This window comes from Canis lupus, chromosome 2, assembly GCF_011100685.1.
Source record: "Canis lupus familiaris isolate Mischka breed German Shepherd chromosome 2, alternate assembly UU_Cfam_GSD_1.0, whole genome shotgun sequence".
NCBI classification, from domain to species: Eukaryota; Metazoa; Chordata; class Mammalia; order Carnivora; family Canidae; genus Canis; species Canis lupus.
The window spans coordinates 53,873,456-53,891,518 of NC_049223.1; the positions used below are offsets into that span (position 1 = coordinate 53,873,456).

At 44.8% G+C, this 18,063-nt stretch overlaps 2 protein-coding genes and 1 long non-coding RNA gene across 9 annotated transcripts in view; 2 read left to right on the top strand and 1 right to left on the bottom strand.

Moving 5' to 3' along the window:
• Nucleotides 1-8,012: 8,012 nt before the first annotated feature.
• Nucleotides 8,013-15,284, bottom strand: SERF1A (small EDRK-rich factor 1A). 4 transcript variants are annotated; one of them, XR_005355652.1, is made up of 4 exons: nt 14,843-15,284; nt 14,699-14,754; nt 11,163-11,271; nt 8,239-8,271 (listed from the first exon to the last, which is right to left on the bottom strand). XR_005355652.1 is itself a non-coding variant. In XM_038530799.1 (3 exons), exons 1-3 carry the CDS (start codon nt 13,662-13,664, stop codon nt 8,199-8,201), a joined length of 231 nt encoding a protein of 76 aa, XP_038386727.1. In that variant the 5' UTR covers nt 13,665-13,839; the 3' UTR covers nt 8,013-8,198. The 4 variants fall into 4 exon arrangements, 2 of the variants coding, with proteins under 2 accessions (XP_038386727.1, XP_038386728.1); XR_005355651.1 differs by lacking the exon at nt 8,239-8,271 and adding an exon at nt 13,621-13,860 and having other exon boundaries at nt 11,209-11,271; nt 14,843-15,276; XM_038530799.1 differs by lacking the exons at nt 14,699-14,754; nt 14,843-15,284 and adding an exon at nt 13,616-13,839 and having other exon boundaries at nt 8,013-8,271.
• On the top strand, nt 12,507-14,238 carry LOC119870285. The gene is made up of 3 exons (XR_005355653.1): nt 12,507-12,666; nt 12,780-12,856; nt 13,097-14,238. It is a non-coding gene; the product is annotated as an uncharacterized LOC119870285 (long non-coding RNA).
• BDP1 (B double prime 1, subunit of RNA polymerase III transcription initiation factor IIIB) overlaps nt 15,159-18,063 on the top strand; it is an 89,255-nt gene continuing 86,350 nt past the window's right edge. For 2 of the 4 annotated variants that reach the window (XM_038530795.1, XM_038530796.1), the window contains exon 1: nt 15,167-15,592. In XM_038530795.1, the coding sequence (XP_038386723.1) occupies nt 15,381-15,592 (212 nt within the window). In that variant the 5' untranslated portion in view covers nt 15,167-15,380. Of the gene's footprint in view, nt 15,593-18,063 lie in introns of all 4 variants that reach the window. The other 2 variants (XM_038530798.1, XM_038530797.1) reach the window with 2 other exon arrangements.

Here is an 18,063-nt window from a genome sequence, read left to right on the forward strand (position 1 = left end):
AATACCATATGACTTCACTTATATATGAAAGCTAATAAACGAATGAAACATTCACAGAGAACTGACAATTGTCAGGGGATGGAGGGGAGGGGAGTATGGGGATAGAAAATGGTATAGAGAAGAAAAATGGGATCAAATGTCCCATGTTTAAGGAGGTGCATATTTCCCCCCTATCTTTACACGGATCAAGCAGGATTTTAGATCTTAGTAGGAATTTATCATTTACTTTTCCAGATTCTTTAGGTACTTAAGACTGCCATGTAGATTCCATGTACTGGTAATTTTTTTTTTTTTTAGTAATTTTCTTTAAAAAAAATCTACCCAGGGCAACCTGGGTGGCTCAGCTGTTTAGCACTGCCTTCAGGTCCGGGTGTGATCCTGGAGACCTGGGATCGAGTCCCACATCGGGTTCTCTGTCTGTGTCTCTGCCTCTCTCTCTCTGTGTCTCTCATGAATAAATAAATAAAATCTTTAAAAAAAATAAAAAATCTACCCAAGGAAATTTGACAGCTTCCCTTTGGCTTCTATGGAGATCAGAAATACATGTGTTTTACAACCCAGCAATTGCACTAGGTATACACCCCAAAGATACAAGTGTAGTGATCCAAAGCGGCAGTGCACCCCAATGTTTATTGCATTAGTGCCCAAAATAGCTTTAAAATTCTTTCAACAAAGAATCTGCCATTCTAAATTTATTAAAATATTATTCCTCCTTGAAAACTTTATGCTAAGAGAAAAACCCAGACATCAAAGGCCAGATATTCCATTTACATAAATATCCAAAATAAGTAATCAATACAGATAAAAAGTGATTAGTTGCGAGGGGATGGGAGGAGGGAAAAACAGGGACTGCTAATGGGCACAAGGCTTCTTTTGGGGTGATGAGATGTTCTAGAATTAGTGGTGGTGGCTAAATAACAGGAAGAAGCCTGAGAAAAAAAGGCTATGTGAAGATGGAGATAGGAGTAATGCTGACACAAGCAAAATAATGCCCAAGGCTTCTGGAAGAGGCAAGCAAAGATTTTCCCATACAATCTTCAGAGGGCATGTGGTCCTGGTGACAACTTGCTTTTGGACTTCTGGCCTATAGAACTGTGACAGAATAAATTTTTGTTGTTGCAAATCACCAAGTTTGTGGTAATTATGACAACCCAAGGAAATTCTCCACATCCCTTAGTTATATGTTTGTTTACAAATGCTTACTTAGGTGAGCATTAAGAAAAACTATACAATTTTATACACTCTATGACCCAGAAATTCCACTCTTAAGTGTGTATTAGAAATAAATATTTATTTATGACCACTGAAAGATCTATCTATAGCATAATTATTCTTAAAAGCTCCAAACTAAGAGCAACCCAAACATCCACGAAAAGTAGAGTGGCGGGATCCCTGGGTGGCGCAGCGGTTTGGCGCCTGCCTTTGGCCCAGGGAGCGATCCCGGAGACCCGGGATCGAATCCCACATCGGGATCCCGGTGCATGGAGCCTGCTTCTCCCTCTGCCTGTGTCTCTGCCTCTCTCTCTCTCTCTCTGTGACTATCATAAATAAATAAAAATTAAAAAAAAAGGAAAGTAGAGTGGGTAACTAACTTATGGTATATTTAACAGAATACTACACAGCAAAGAAAAAGATGGAGCTATAGACACACAAAAGACAAAGCATTCTCACAGACATGATGTTAAACAAATGAAACCAGACTCACCCTAGTGCATACCTGTAGGATTCCACTAATGTGAAAATAAAAAATATGCAAAGCTAATCTTTTTTTTAAAATTATGATAGTCAGAGAAAGAGAGAGAGAGGTAGAGACATAGGCAGAGGGAGAAGCAGGCTCCATGCACTGGGATAGTCAGAGAGAGAGAGAGAGAGAGAGAGAGAGGCAGAGACATAGGCAGAGGGAGAAGCAGGCTCCATGCACCGGGAGCCTGACGTGGGATTCGATCCCGGGTCTCCAGGATCGCGCCCTGGGCCAAAGGCAGGCGCTAAACCGCTGCACCACCCAGGGATCCCTGCAAAGCTAATCTATAGTGATAGTCACAAGGGAGCCTGCTAGGGTGATAGAAATGCCTATGGATCTTTTTTCTAAAATAAAGATTTTATTTATTTATTCATGAGAGACACACAGAGAGAGAGGCAGAGACACAGGCAGAGGGAGAAGCAGGCTCCATGCAGGGAGCCCAATGTGGGACTCGATCCCAGGACTTCAGGATCACACCCTCAGCCAAAGGCAGATGCTCAACTGCTGAGCCACCCAGGCATACCATGTCTATGGATCTTGATCTGGGTAGAGTCTAGTACAAGTCAATAAAAATGTATACTTAATTATGCTCTTTATTATCATTTCACTGGGAAAAAATATCCAGGAACACAATTACTGGATTATATAGTATGTTTAGTTTTCTGAGTAACTAATTCATGGCTAAAATTATTACAGCTCATTTTCCCCAATTTTTTATAATGAGTTGGCACTGAATTTTTGGGGTTTGAAAGCTGGTAGAAAAAAAAAAAGCTGGTAGAAGTATGAATGGCATGAGCTTCATTTTACACTTCAGAACTTTACTCACCACCTTCATGATTTGCCTTATCATTCATGTATCTACATTTTTTAAATTTAATTTTAGCCTTGCAATGAGAGTAGTGGACTCTTTTAGGCTGCCCAGCATCCATTCACCCCACTTTCTGGCAAGAGAACCCCAGATTTGTTAGAAGAACCACCTATTCCTCACTGGATACACTCTTGGTTATATCATCTCAGATGCCTGCCCTCCCCTTTTTGAAGAGTAGGCATGTAACCCAAACAAGTTCATTTGGAGAAACTCTGAATGACATAAAGACTGAAAATAGTTGTCAAAATTTCACCCTGATAGCAACATTGTGAAAAAAAAATTCTCATAGTTCCTGGAGCTGTTCTAACTCTTGATCTTTCCAAAGCCTTGAGTCTTCAACTTTTCCTTAGACTCTGGAGTCTCTCATCCACTCAACTGTTGCAACTAACGTGTTTATTTATAATTAATGATTATTTGCAACTAGAAATTTCAATATATCATCAAATCACAGGTTTTTTTTTTTTTAAAAGATTTTTATTTATTTATTCATGAGAGATACAGAGAGAGAGGCAGAGACACAGGTAGAGGGAGAAGCAGGCTCCACCCGGGGAGCTCAATGCAGGACTCGATCCCAGGACCCCTGAATCTCAACCTGAGGCAAAGGCAGATGCTCAACCACTGAGCCCCAAGGTCTCCCAAAATCACGGGTTTGATGTGCTTGTATTTTTTCATACATTAAAGTACATAATCTACGTTAAATGTCCATTCATAAGCCACCTTAATAGTCATCTTGAGCAGAACAAGGCCAAATGAGCTTTTTGACCAGTAACTCCCCCCATTCCAATCCAAGGCCTTCACAAAAGCCTTACTCATGAAATGTATGTTTATAAAAACAAGTATTCAATAGGAGTTTGTCTCAATTATACTCAGGTTGGTAGCCAATTTCTTATAAACTAAAAAACTCTGTAGGGGCGCCTGGATGGCTCCAGTGGTTACTTTGGCTTGGGTCATGATACTGCAGTCCTGGGTTCAAGTCCCACATCAGGATCCCTGCTCAGCAGGGAGTCTGTCTCTTCCTCTCCCTCTGTCCCTCTCCCCTGCTCATGTTTGAGGGCTTGCTATCTCTCTCAAATTGAAAAAAAATAGTTTTAATTGTGTAAAAAAACTCCATTCAGTAATACTCAAGGAAATGTTCCCGCATGGATACAATGGCAAGCAGAGTCATGTCCAATTGATAAAGTAGCATGGATGGTATCTGGCATGGAAAATATTTCTGTATGTTATAATCAAAATCAAATTTTGAAAACCTCGATTTTCCTGGGCAAATCGTTTAAAAGCAGGCTATTTGTGAACTTTTCATGCTCATTTTGTGGTATGTAAGAGTTTTTTGTTTTTAAGAAGCAAAGTTGTAAGGAAAAGCCTATATGAAGTTTTAAACCTTGCCGCGATTTATGGGAAAGTACATTTCAGCAACTTAGAGTCATTCTTCTTTTCCCACTGACATTTTCATGACTTGGCCATCTGTAAAGATAATTTATTCCAATAAGTGTTTACTAAACAGCAAGTACTTTAGTAGGTAAAGTCGCAGGAAGCGACTTTATTTTTTATTCAAAGATTCTATTTATTTATTTAATCATTCATTCATTCATTCATTCATGAGAGACACAGAGAGAGAGAGGCAGAGACCTGGGCAGAGGGAGAAGCAGGCTCCATGCAAGGATCCCAATGGGGGACTCGATCCTGGAGTCCTGGGATCAAGTCCTGCATCGGGTTCCCCACAGGGAGCCTACTTCTCCCTCTGCCCAGGTCTCTGCCTCTCTCTGTGTTTCTCATGAATAAATAAAATCTTAAAAAAAAATTTCCTTACTCCATTTTGTTCTAATGAAAAACTATGGCTGACAAGTTCATAAAGTTAATTTTTTCAATTTAATTAGGTTTTTTTTTTTTAAGATTTTATTTATTTATTCATAGAGACACACACACACAGAGAGGCAGAGACACAGGCAGAGGGAGAAGCAGGCTCCATGCAGGGAGCCCGATGTGGGACTCGATCCCGGGTCTCCAGGATCACACCCTGGACTGCAGACGGCGCCAAACCGCTGCGCCACTGGAGCTGCCCAAATGTACGCATCTTAAATTCTGCCTCCCAAAGTCAATTTTATATTAGGTTTTCACTTTAGGGATTTTTACCCTCCTACTGCTTCATCGAGGTATGATTTACCAATAAAATTGTATATATTTAAGGTGTATGATGTATTTGACATATGTATACATTGTGAGGGGAGAGGCCTATTTTTAAAATATTTATTCATGAAACACAAAAAGAGACAGAGACATAGGCAGAGGGAGAAGCAGGCTCCATGCAGGGAGCCCGATGTGGGATTCAATCCTAGGACCCCAGCATCATGACCTAAGCCAGAGGAAGGCACTCAGCCTCTGAGCCACTCAGGCATCCCAAGGAGGGATAGCCTTTTTAAGGTTCAATAGTTTTTTGTTTTTTTTTAATATTTTTAAGTAGTCTCCACACCCAACATGGGGGTGGTATTCACAACCCTGAGATCAAGAGTCACATGCTCTACTGACTGAGCCAGCCAGGTGCCCCTTCAATTGTTTGTTTGTTTGTTTATACACATACACACACACACACACACACAGAGGCAAAGACACAGGCAGAGGGAGAAGCAAGCTCCGTGCAGGAAGCCTGACGTGGGACCTCGATCCCGGGTCTCCAGGATTACGACCTGGGCTGCAGGCGGCGCTAAACCACTGCGCCACCGGGGCGGCCCCCCTTCAATAGTTTTCAAACAGCTTTTTGACTCAAAGCTAAGGGCAGCTGTATGACTCCTGCCTTGAAACAGAAAAACTCTATACAAGGTACACTTGAAAATAAGTAACGATTCTCTTTCTACAAGGGAGTAACCTCTTCCCATCCATAAAAACATCCAGAAAAAGAACAAAATAGGGCAGTCCGGGTGGCTCAGTGATTTAGCACCGCCTCCAGCCCAGTGCCTGATCCTAGAGACCTGGGGTCGAGTCCCACGTCAGACACCCTGCATGGAACCTGCTTCTCCCTCTGCCTGTCTCTGCATCTCTCTCTCTCTGTGTCTCTCACAAATAAATCTTTAATATATATATATATATTTAAAAAGTCAGAAAACTTATCAACAATCAGCTACATTTTTCAAAAATGAGCTATAATGTAAGTGGGTAACAATTTCTTACACATACAATAGAAAAGATATTCAAAAGCGATCAAGTAATTGAGAAGCTGACCTGTTAACCACCTTGGGCAGTAGAAGCCGCTCCCTCTTATTTCTCAGCAGAACTAATGAAGATTGCTAATGCCTAAAGGGTGTTCCATGGAATTCAGTATTTTCTAAACAACATTGTAAAGCCAGCACTACTTCATCTAAGTAATTTTATCTTGCTTTAACAACATGCCAAAAGAATAACCTAAAATTCGTGCATAACTGACTGGAGGCCTGTATTTTCCCTTAATATCTCATTTTTCAGATATTAACAGAAATATCTTGACCAGTTACTATCTTTAGAAGTTTACCTATTTTAGTTACCTTGCTTAAATATACTACAAGAAACTAAAGTGTCAATATATTACATAATTATTTTTCTTCCTCTCAGATAAGTCTTCTGTCTGCCTTGAGGAAATATGTGGTCATGTTTTAGTTAAAAACCAAATGCACGGGGCAGCCCTGGTGGCGCGGCAGTTTAGTGCCGCCTGCAGCCTGGGGTGTGGTCCTGGAGGTCCGGGATCGAGTCCCACGTCGGGTTCCCTGCATGGAGCCTGCTTCTCTTTCTCTTTCCTGTGTCTCTGCCTCTCTCTGTGTGTCTCAATAAATAAAATCTTTAAAAAAACAAAACCAAATCCTTTATCTTAACAATTAATTCATTGTTAAGATGTAGTTTGGATTTAAGTCTTAATGATTAATTCCAATGTAGAGATCTTTCTTATCCTAATATCCATATTGTTTTGGAAATTATAGTTTTCCCCAGATTTATAAGGATTACCTTTTAAAAGTTTAAAATTATTTCACTACATAAGGTATTTTAAACATAGAAATTGTGGGGCACCTGGGTGGTTCAGTCAGTTAAGCCTCTGCCTTTGGTCCAGGTCATGATCAGGAGTCCCCTCTCAGTGGGGAGTCTGCTTCTCTGATCCCTCTCACCTCTCATGTTCCCTCTCTCTCTCTCTCAAAAATCTTTAAAAAAAAAAAAAAAAAAAAGGAAATTGCTTTTTTTGTGATGAATATAGTATACAGCTGAAAGCATAACAAATTCTTTGTACTCATGACTTATCACTGTAGAAATTCTTGAGATAAGATTACAGAAATCAGATCCATAAAAAATCTTTGTGGTACAGACTTCATCTTTTATTGGAAAGTAACTTAAGCTGTTGTAATCCTTTTGCTCTTATTACTACCATCATATAAAGTTTGAAGACTTAACCCCAAAAAGTAGAACAAAATTTTACTTTAACTGAAAAGCTGTACCTAATGTGAAAAACTTCACATTTGCGTCTTTAAGTATTAAAGACAGTTTGGATTCCACTCCATTAATGGGTGGTATCATTGCTAAGTGACGTATCTCAAGATTATCAGGTTAATGTACTTCCATTTTTTTTTTTTTTTTTTTTTTAGATTTTTTTAATTTACTCATATGAGAGAGAGAGAGAAAGAGAGAGCCTGAGACACAGGCAGAGGGAGAAGCAGGCTCCATGCAGGGAGCCTGACGCAGGACTCGATCCCAGGACCTCAGGATCACACCCTGGGCCAAAGGCAGGCTCTAAACCACTAAGCCACCCAGGGGCCTCGTACTTCCATATTTTTAACCCTCAATTTTTTTTTTCCAGAGTCTTAGAACAGCCTTAGAAAATGGCACTCTTAAAACACAAAGAGTGAATCCTTTGTACATTGCACTAATAAACTATGTACTTGGGCAGCCTCGGTGGCTCAGCAGTTGAGCTTCTGTCTTTGGCTCAGGTCATGATCCTGGGGTCTAGGATGGAGTCCTGCATTGGACTCCCTACAGGAAGCCTACTCCTCCCTCTGGCTGTGTTTCTGCCTCTCTCTGTGTCTCTCATGAATAAATAAATAAAACCTTAAAAAAAAAGGCACTTATTCTAGACAATTTTAAAGCTGTAAGCAAAACTCTCACTGAGAGGTTTCTCAGTAAGTTACTCTTCATTTAGTTTGTATTCACTTAGTTGCTATTCCAGGTGGGACTGCACTATCTTGTAAATTCTTCAAGCAAACTAGTTAATTACAAAGCAACATGAGATAAATGTATTTTAAACTCTATTATACAATCAAGTTGACTTTAAGATTTACTTTAACAAAGTTTATGACAAAGATTCTAGATTTATAGGAGATTCTATTATCTCATCAGATTACTTCTCTATTAAATTATATAAATGCTCACTGATTAAAAAAAACATTCACCAATATGTCACATGCACAGTTAGTGTTTTATTATTTGAAGAATGCTTATGAAACATTACACTAAGTCAGGCTGAAAGGTAAAGTCTAAAATAGTTTTGTAAGGATATAACATATGATTGTTCGCTCCACAAAATTTTGACCTTAGAGCCTGATACACCTAGTTGGCAGTAGCACCCAGGTTTTTCCATAGTCATCATTTTTCTCTTGTCTGCATAGACTTCTTCTCATTAGCTGCCTTCTGCTTTTGTTGCATTATCTCAGAGTCCCTAAAATGGGGGAAAAGGGCTGTTAGGTTGTTATAGAGAAATTGGTTGTATGTTGTCACTTGTTTTCTATACATAACCCATTAAGCATATTAAAAAAACAAATTAAAAGATATAAAAGATTCATGTCTTTCTGTTTTCATGGCAACAGAATGGGAAAGCAAGGAATAGAAGGGCTCTGAAGCCACATCTTATTTTGAAAACCATCTCTATTGCTACCACATTCTTGGGCAAATAAGGACATTTCAAAATTAGAACAGTACTTATTTGGGTTGTTTTGTAAAATAGCTATCAATATATACATCTGACATTAGGTAGCTATCTACAGAAATAATGGCAATTACTCCTGGTTGTCAACAAAGTTAATGTTCTCTATTTTTCCCTGAAAGAAGAAGCATTTAAGTCTCATAGAAGAAGCATTTAAGTCTCATAGATATCCAAAATGGTACCCAGCGTTAGGATATTGCCGTAAGAAACTGAATTGCCTCATAGCAAACCTAAAAGCCTGATAGCAAATGATTTAAAAATGGGTTACACTAAAAAACAAAGGATATTAGGACATTTCCTTAACCTTTTGTGTCTCTGGCTGAACCTCCATATATCATATTAACTGTGAACTACAACCAGACTACCTGGGCTAGATGGTCCAGGAAATCCTTATTTTAAAAAATACATGAAATGACTTTGTAACCAATCCCCACTATGTGCCACTTTGCTGGCTCTGGATTAAGTCCTATAGCAACTCTGTTATTATTCTCCTGATTCAGATTTAAAAAAAAAACCAAACTAAAAGCTTAGAGCTAAATAATTTGCCTCAAATCACATAAAATTCAAGTCTGTCCAATTTCTTCCTTTCCTTTTCCTTCCCTTTCCCTTTTCTTTCTCTCTCTCTCTCTTTCTTTCTTTCTCTCTCTCTTTCTTTCTTTTCAAGATTTTACTTATTTATTCATGAGAGACACAAAGAGAGAGGCAGAGACACAGGCAGAGGGAGAAGCAGGCTCCATGCAGGAAGCGCGCCATGGGAATCCATCCTGGGTCTCCAGGATCACACCCTGGGCTGAAGGCGGCGCTAAACCTCCGAGCCACTGGGGCTGCCCTTGTCCAATTTCAAAGTTCAAGCTCTTCCCAAAAATCACACAGATTTAGTTTAAGATTTTAATTCAGGGTGAGTAGCTCTGTCCATGACAGTAGACATTTCTGTAAAGCCAATAGCAAAGAGAATGAAGGAAAAACAAGACTACAAAGAAATGAAGTATCATGGAAAATAGTGATAGCTATTTTTCTGTTTGAAATGGAGCTCTGTTGTGCTTGCTGTACTCTTAGCAATGTTATTGAAGTTCAGAGCCTCAGCTTCCTATTCTATACATTGAGGCTAATGCTGCTTTTCAGGATAACAAGAGAGACAATACACGTAGAGTAGCCAGCACAGAGCTTTCTAACCTGTGGATATCCTTTTAACAGGGACTATTACTGAGCCAAGCTGGACTAGGGTTCTCCATTAAAAATTTCATGTTCATTGATTTGTACCACGCTCATTTTTACTCCAGTGTGGGTAAACAGAAATTGAAGGCAAACCTCATCACTTTAACATAGAAAGAGAGGTGATCATTAACCCAATGTGGGGCTTGAAGTCAGGCCTCAAGAGTTGCATGCTCCACTAATTGAGCTAGCCACGCGCCTCTAAACGATGATTCTTAACTATAGGTGCCCATCAGCATCACCTGAGGAGCTTTTTCTAAAGGCAGGTTTAACTTAGGCACAATAAGATATACCTAGAGCACCTGTTATGCCCAGCCCCAGACCAATTAAACCAGAACTGGATTTAAGGCACAGGCTTGAGTAGCCCTCAGGGTTTCCCCAGGTGGTTCTAATACGCAGGCTCGCGGACAACCGAGAAGCCCCACTGAAGCATGTCTGGTCAATTCTTCAAGTGACCTCCAAGTTGCACATAGACAAAATTTGATTTTAGAATAAAATTAAACTCGTTTATAAATATGCATTGAAAAAATTCAAGCTATACTCCCAAGGTATTTCTGTAGCAGTTTTGTATTATTTCTCACAAGTAATCATATATCAAGGCTGTGCACCTGCATTTTTCTCCAACACAAAGGATCTTCGGAAGACAAGATAGCTACATATACTTGTGTTTTCTTCAGAACCTTTATCCCTATGATTGAGTCAACCAGTCATCTTCACTAGTTTGGGTAGGGTGTCCACTTTGAAAACACTGTATCCCTAGCACTGAACAAGTGCCCTCCATAGGCAAGGCATTCGACTATTTTGCTAAATGAAGTTCTTAGGGTTGTAGTGATGAATCAGCATGAGATTCTCCTCAAGACTATAGTTTGAGGGACGCCAGGGTGGCTTAGTGGTCTCAGAATCGAGTCCTGCATCGGGCTCCGCATAGTGAGCCTGCTTCTCCCTCTGTCTTTCCCTCTGTGTCGCTCACGAATGAAAAAATAAAATAAGATCCTAAAAAAAAAAAAAAAAAAAAAGACTAGGGCAGCCCAGGTGTGCAGCGGTTTAGCGACGCCTGCAGCCCAGGGCATGATCCTGAAGACCCTGGATCGAGTCCCACATCAGGCTCTCTGTATGATGCCTGCTTCTCCCTTTGCCTGTGTCTCTGCCTGTCTCTATGAATAAATAAAATCTTAAAAAAAAAAAAAAAAAGAAAGAAAGAAAGACTATAGCTTGAGAGCTGGCAATTTTTCACCCATGGTTCGGGATGGCTACATAATTCTGGCATGCGCCGCACAGATGTTCCACTGTCTACCCCTCTATGCAGGCTAAGACTAGTTCTACCAAGGACGGGGGGAAAAGAAAAAACATTTCTTTCCATTCTCCAAAATGACAGCTTCAGTGACTTGAAAATCCCATTAGTGTCACTCACTTACCTCTGCTTTCTCTGAGAGGTGGTCAAGCTATCTTCTTTTCTTTTTCCCTTGCTAATTTCCTGGGATTTCTTCATGTTTTTCTGGCGGGCGAGTTCTCGCTGGTTTCCTCCTACAAAAGTCAAACAGTCCTGCTCTAATTTTCCCATCTCAAAACTCCACACGAATCCCGTTAGGCCGCTCGTACTTTAGGAGATCCCTGGGTGGCTCAGCGGTTCAGCGCCTGCCTTTGGCCCGGGATGGAGTCCCGCATCGGGCTCCCTGCATGGAGCCTGCTTCTCCCTCTGCCTCTTTCTCTCTCATAGGAAAATAAATAAGAGTTTTTCAAAAAACAAAAAACCACTCGTTTAAAAACGCATCTGAAGTTGTAGCTGTCGAGCAGATGCGCCCGTGGGGTGGACGCCTAAGGCGAGTTATCCCGCCTGGCGGCGTGCTCTCGGGCTGTAAGCACAACGGGCATTCCGCTCCTCGGTCCACATGGCTCGCTGCTTCAAACTAAGCTCTAGTTTTTTTAAAAGATTTTATTTATTCATGAGACAGCGAGAGAGGCAAAGACCCAGGCAGTGGGAGAAGCAGGCTCCGTGCAGGGAGCCCGACGCGGGACTCGATCCCCGGACTCCGGGGTCACGCCCTGGGCCGAAGGCAGACGCTCCACCGCGGAGCCCCCCGGGCGTCCGCAGCTCTACCTTTTTGAAACGCGTGGACGGGAAGGAGGACGGACTGAAAGGGCCAAACAAAAGAACCAGGGAGCGGGCTCCGTCGGGGCTTCCCGTCCTTAAGGCCCCTCCGGGGCCGCGGTCCTCTAGTCCCCCCCCTCCCGGGAGCGGCTCTCTACCGCGGACGCTCGCACCCCGGCAGCGGCGGCCCACGTCGGAGGCGCGGCCGAGGCTAAGCGTCCTGGTCCCCGGCGGACAGAGGACAGCGTCCCCCTCCCCAGCCCCCGCCAGCCCCGGCCCCCGCGCCCCGCCAGCCCCGCAGCGAGGCTTCCTCCGCGGACGCTCCCCGCCGCCCGCCCGCCCGCACTCTCACGGGCCATGCCGACGGCGACCCCGCCGGGGAGAGAGCTCCGCGCGAGAGCAACCGCCTCCAGGCACGCTCAGCGGCCGTCCGCACCCGCCGCCCGGGAACCCGGAGCCCGCGCAGACCCTCCGCCGGGCTCCGCCCCCCGCGCCGCCCGTGGCCCCGCCCCCGCGCCGATCCTCCGCCGGGCCCCGCCCCCGCCGTCCGTGGCCCCGCCTCCCGCGAGCAGGGCGAGCGACTGCGCGTGCGCCACGGGGAGGCGGGGGCAGCCCCCGCCGCGGAGCTGGGGCTGGGACCTGCAGGCTCGCGGCGAGACGAGTCCGCGCCGGGGGCGCTCCCTGGAAGGCGGGCCGGGCGTCCGCGGACGTCACCCGCTGCGGGCCGAGCGCTGGTGCCTGGCCAGCCCTCATTTGTTTGCTAACGACAGAAACCACACTAAGTGCTGCTGTATCTAAGGGTTCGACGGAGGACGTTAACTTTCTCTCGAGTATGCCTTGCAGAAGCGGGAAGAGCGGGAAGGGGGCAGGACAGATTGAGGGGGACTCTGCAGCAGGCAGCTGTGGCTCTTGACACGTTTTCTTACGCTATTCCTACATCAAGCCTGTAAGGTAGACCTCATTGTTCTCATTTTACGGAGGAGATGGAGACCCTGAGACTAAGAGCGAGCGACCTAACAGGTAGGGACTCGTACAAGGGAGATTCAGATTTACGACGGACTCTTGAATCTGCTCATTTTCCCATTTGACCCCAGGGCCTTTGTCACGGTCGACACGACTTTGGGAGTTTTAGGTTACTGTCTCTGTGCTCGGTTGTGTGATGGGAAGGGAATGTGGGATTGGAAGAGAAGTGGCAGCGTTCTTACTTCTGTATGTGGTCTTAATGTCCAGTCTAATTGAGTTTTTTTTTTTTATGGCAAGTTGTTAAGGATACAGCTGATGTACACAAGAAAAGTTGGGATTGTCTGCCAGAGAAAACTGAAGATTTTTGAAGTTACTGTGATGCCATTATGAATTTACTCCACAAACTTGGGAGTGTAAGAAATACCTTAGGACTTTATTTTAAAGGATTTTGTTTATTTGAGACAGAGGGTGGGGTGGGTAGAGAGTGAATGTGCAGAGGGAGGAGCAGAGGAAGAAAGGATAGGTGGACTCTAAGCTGAGTGCAGAGCCTCCATTCCGGGCTGGACCTAATAACCCAGAGGTCGTGACTGGAACCAAAATCAAGAGTCTTTCGCTTAACCAACTGAGCCACCCAGGTGTGCCTGACTTTATAGTTCAATAATAAAATGAAATCCGACTTTGTTCCCATCCTGATACTAATGAGAAGTTAAATCTTTGTCATTGTCCTCTGCCTTAGCTATAGAATTGTGGGAATGCCCTAGAGTGTCAGGTGGAATCGGAATGTTTGGGGAAAGACAATGCATCATCAGAATATACCGTACAAAGCCCTGTGGTCCTGTCGGTGGTTCCAGGATTCCTGAGACATCTTCAGTAGGGGGTTCCTTTGTCTAGTTGTTGAACTTCTTTAAAAGCATCTGAAGTCCTGTTCACTCCCTCAGGGTACCGGAGGGAGCCCACAGAATCCAGAGACCTCTATTTTCTTTCCAGTCTTAGAGGAATCTCTTCTCTCTCCTATGCTTTCATCCTTGTTATTTAAACTTTGAAAAGCCCTTGTCTTTCTCCTGTCTTGATGACATAGCAAGGATTAATTAATAAAGGATTAGATTCCTTTGACATTTTGTTATTAACAGGATATTCTTGTAAAATCTTGTCCTTCAAAAAAAAAAACAAAACAAAAAAAAAAAACAAAAAAAAAACTTGTCTTTCCAAGAAAGAAGTCAGACCTGTCTGTTGCAATTGCAATGAGTCAGGGGATTTATATAGCCGGCAAGAACTGGCCCATACTGTGTAAAACCGATGTCATCTATGGCCATTTTTCCTCTCCTTATAGAAACCTTCCCTAACCATCCTACTAAAGCAAGCCAGCCTTCCCTTAATCTCTGTGATACTATCCTTTACGTTTCTTTTATAGCATTTAATAAATTCTTAAGTTATCTTGTTCTTTTGTTGTACTCTTTTTCCCTCCCCAACCCAGAACGCCTTGCTTATGGCTCCACTGCCATCTCCCGAAACAGATTAGGGAATACTTATGTTAATTTACTACATAACTATATACTTTTAGCTATAATAATTTCTGAACAGGTACATTAAAAAGTAAACAAAGGTACAAAGTGAATGGTCTTCCTCCCATGACATGTTCCTCTTGGAGGAGGTCACTTACCAATTCCTTCACACCTGAATTTGTCATCTATGTTCTACTCACTTTAGAATATCTTTTTTTTCCTTTTTTTTTACGATTTTATTTATTTATTCATGAGAGAGAGAGGCAGAGACACAGGCAGAGGGAGGAGCAGGCTCCATGCAGGGGGCCCCATGAAAGACACCCCCCCCCCTCCAGGATCAGGCCCTGGGCTCAAGGCAGGTGCCCAACCGCTGAGCCCCCCAGGCGTCCCTACTCACTTTGGAGTTTCTAAGTTCTGGGGATGTGCTGGTGAACAGGCGCTACTCTGCAAGACCTTATTTTTGTAAAGTAAAAAAAAAAATTTTAAGTACTCTAACACCTCCCCGCCCCCCCCCCCCCCCAGGCGTGGGGCCTGAACTCACGACCCCCGGATCAAGAGTCCCACGCTCCTCTGGCTGAGCAGGCGGGCGCCGCCTGATTGCACCGGTCTCCTCACGGTTTGCGCCCAGCGGCTTGCAAGACTCCCTCTCTGCGCCCCCGCCAGTAACTCGCAGGGATTCCTGCGGCGGGGGTGGGACGGAGGAACGCTTCGCCGCGCAGTCCCATTTCCGGTTTGCTGGGGCCCCTGTAGCTTGACAGTTACCATGGCTCCGGGAGCCGTGCGTCTGACGTCCTTCCGCGGCGCTGGCTGATGGCGTCATCAGTTCCGGCGCCCCCCCGAGGGCGGGGAAGCGAGGTACGGCGGAGACTTAGCTCTCAGTGTGGCAGGGTCATGAAGAAGAGGCGGCGGCGGGAGGAAGGCGGCGGCGGCGGGGGTGCGAAGCTGCGGTAGCTGCCCGCGGGGCTGGTGGCGTGGCCGCGTGGAGAGGGCGTAGCTCTTAATCCCTTCCCCGGGCAGCGGCCGGGGCTCGGGGCTGAGAGCGGCCGCGGGGCCGCCTCCCCGGGCCCCCTGGCTCCGCCATGTTCCGCAGGGCACGCCTTAGCGTGAAGCCGAATGTCAGGCCTGCCGCAGGCGCCCGGGCTTCCACCGCCCCCACCGCGCACCGCAGGCCGGAGGCGCCCGGGCCCCAGGCCCCGGCGGCGGCCCCTTCCCCGAAGCCCGCGGAGTCCACGGATGTGCCGGCGGCCGCCTGCGGGGGGAGCGAGCCCCGGGCGGAGGCCCCCCGGAGCAGGTAAGCGCGCGCGGAGGGGCGCACCCCGGCGGGCCCGACCCGCGAGAGCCGACCGCAGGCTGCGCGGTGGAGGACTCCGCCGCCGGCACCCGCGCGCGGGAGGCCCTGGGAGCCCGCCGCGAGCTGCAGTGTGTGGCTCCGTCCGCAAGGCGTGGGCTGTGTGGTCGGGAGCGGCCCGCGTCCTCCGCAGCGGTGGGAGCTCCGGAGGGGACGACTTGGAAGCCCAAGGTGCCCACACGTGCTGTCGTTCATGGCACGGCTCGGGCGGCCTTCCCGTCGTTTCTCTCCCGCTGGAGTCCTCGGCGAGGAGCTGTAGTTCCTACAAATTTGAAAACACTCATTTCTCCCTAAAAGACCAGTGTGACTTCGGCTCTGCTGATTTGTGGCCGTGGAAGGGAGATGTTCCTTGCCTTTTTTTTTTTTTTTTTAAGATGTTATTTATTTTTTAGTGAGAGACAGAGAGGCAGAGGGAGAAGCAGGCTCTCTGCGGGGAGCCCGATGTGGGACTCCATCCCGGGATCCCGGGGTCACGCCCTGGGCCGAAGGCAGGTGCTCAACCGCTGGGCCACCCGGGTGTCCCAGGATATGGATTTTCACTTTTTTTAAAAAAAGATTTTATTTATTTATTCATGAGAGAGACAGAGAGAGAGAGGCAGAGACACAGAGAGAGAGGCAGAGACCCAGGCAGAGGGAGAAGCAGGCTCCATGCAGGGAGCCCGACGTGGGACTCGATCCCGGGACCTCGGGGTCACGCCCTGGGCTGAAGGCAGGTGCTCAACCAATGAGCCACCCGGGTGTCCCAGGATACGGATTTTCACTTTTTTTTTTTTTTTTTAAGATTTTATTTATTTATTCATGAGACACACAGAGAGAGAGGCAGAGACCCAGGCAGAGGGAGAAGCAGGCGCCATGCGGGGAGCCTGACACGGGACTTAGTCCTGGGTCTCCAGCATCAGGCCCTGGACTCAAGACAGTGCTAAACCGCTGAGCCACCCGGGCTGCCTCTTGTTCCTTGCTTTGGTTTGAGGGCCTGCCCCTTTAGAGTGGCCTTTCCGAAGGGAAAAAACATGTGCCAGGACCACATTTGGATTCAGGGTGTTTTTGTTTTTTCTTTATTTAACCGTTTACTAGACGTGGCCAGGCAGGATTTATTTACCTGTTAAAATGGAGATAACATTACCTGCTTTGGAGAGTTGTCGTGGAGTTTTAGGAAAAACCTGACAAGCTGTCTTGTGTAGGACCTTGCAGAATAGTTGTGTACAAAAAATTCATTGTTTAAAGTAAATGTGATGGTAGTGATTAACAAAGTAATTAAAGTTAAGACATGTTGGGCTATTAATAGCCTCTCTTTCTATAATATATACGTGAGGAGAACAATAAAACCTGACCCTATTAAATGACAATGAGATGGTGTAAATTCTCTGTATGCTCTGACAGGAAGGTGAAGATTTTATTCCTTTTTTTTTGTCCAATCTTCCTCTGTTCGCCTAAACTGGTGCTGGGTACGGGGTGTTATTTTGCTAGCTTAGTGATGCTTTAGAGATTTCCAGGTTTCTTACATGAATATTTCTTTCAAACTTCTAAAAAAGGAAATACAGGTATTAGTCATTGTTAATAAAGTTGGCAGAGATCCTGTTAATTACACATTAGTGTGTGATGATTGTAATTTAATGAATTACTGAGGTTCTGTATTCGAGACATTTGAGGTTGAGGATATTTGGTTTTTGACAGTGGGCATTTATGGAGTACTTTAGATTTTTTTTGTTGTTTAGTATGGTGTTTTGTGTGTGTGTGTGTGTGTGTGTGTGTGTGTGTGTGTGTTTGCAGTTATAAATGTAAGTGGTAAAAACAAGAATGTAAGTTTTGTCCTTAAAGTTTCAATGAAAAAAAAAAGTTTCAATGAAATTGAGTGAAATGGCACATGATGCAAGGATCAGGTTATAAAGGCTGAGATAAGAATTTAAATTGGAGATTTCTTTGGGTGCCTGGCTGGTTTAGTAGGAAGAGTATGAGACTCTTGATCTTGGGATTTTAAGTTTGGGTCCTACATTGAGTGCAGAGATTACGGGGGGGCGCGGGGGGGCTTTCAAAAAGGAAATTTCTTGGAAAGGTTATTCTATAGTTTTAGGCATTTTCCATTTTTATATAAAACTAATTATAACATGAAAAATGTAGACTGCTTTTAATTCTTATCTAATTATCTCTGACTTAATTTGCTTTCAGGCCTTTTTGTTTTCTTTTTTTTTTTTTTTTTAAAAGATTTTATTTATTCATAGAGACAGAGAGAGAGAGAGAGAGAGACAGGCAGAGGGAGAAGCAGGCTCCACGCAGGGAGCCTGATGTGGGACTCGATCCCAGGTCTCCAGGATCAGGCCCTGGGCTGAAGGCGGCGCTAAACCGCTGAGCCACCAGGGCTGCCCCCAGGCCTTTTTGTTTTCTTTTCAAAGATTTTTTTATTTATTCACGAGAGA

What these genes read in the sequence shown, in the direction of transcription:
- SERF1A (XM_038530799.1), bottom strand. Translation starts at nt 13,664, where the DNA reads ATGTCTCAGGAATCCTGGAACCACCGACAGGACCACAGGGCTTTGTAC. An exon ending in GGACCACAGGGCTTTGTACG is followed by an intron (nt 11,272 to 13,615) that starts GTATATTCTGAT and finishes TGACTTTTGTAG; the next exon opens with GAGGAAACCAGCGAGAACTC. An exon ending in ACCTCTCAGAGAAAGCAGAG is followed by an intron (nt 8,272 to 11,162) that starts GTAAGTGAGTGA and finishes CCCCCATTTTAG; the next exon opens with GGACTCTGAGATAATGCAAC.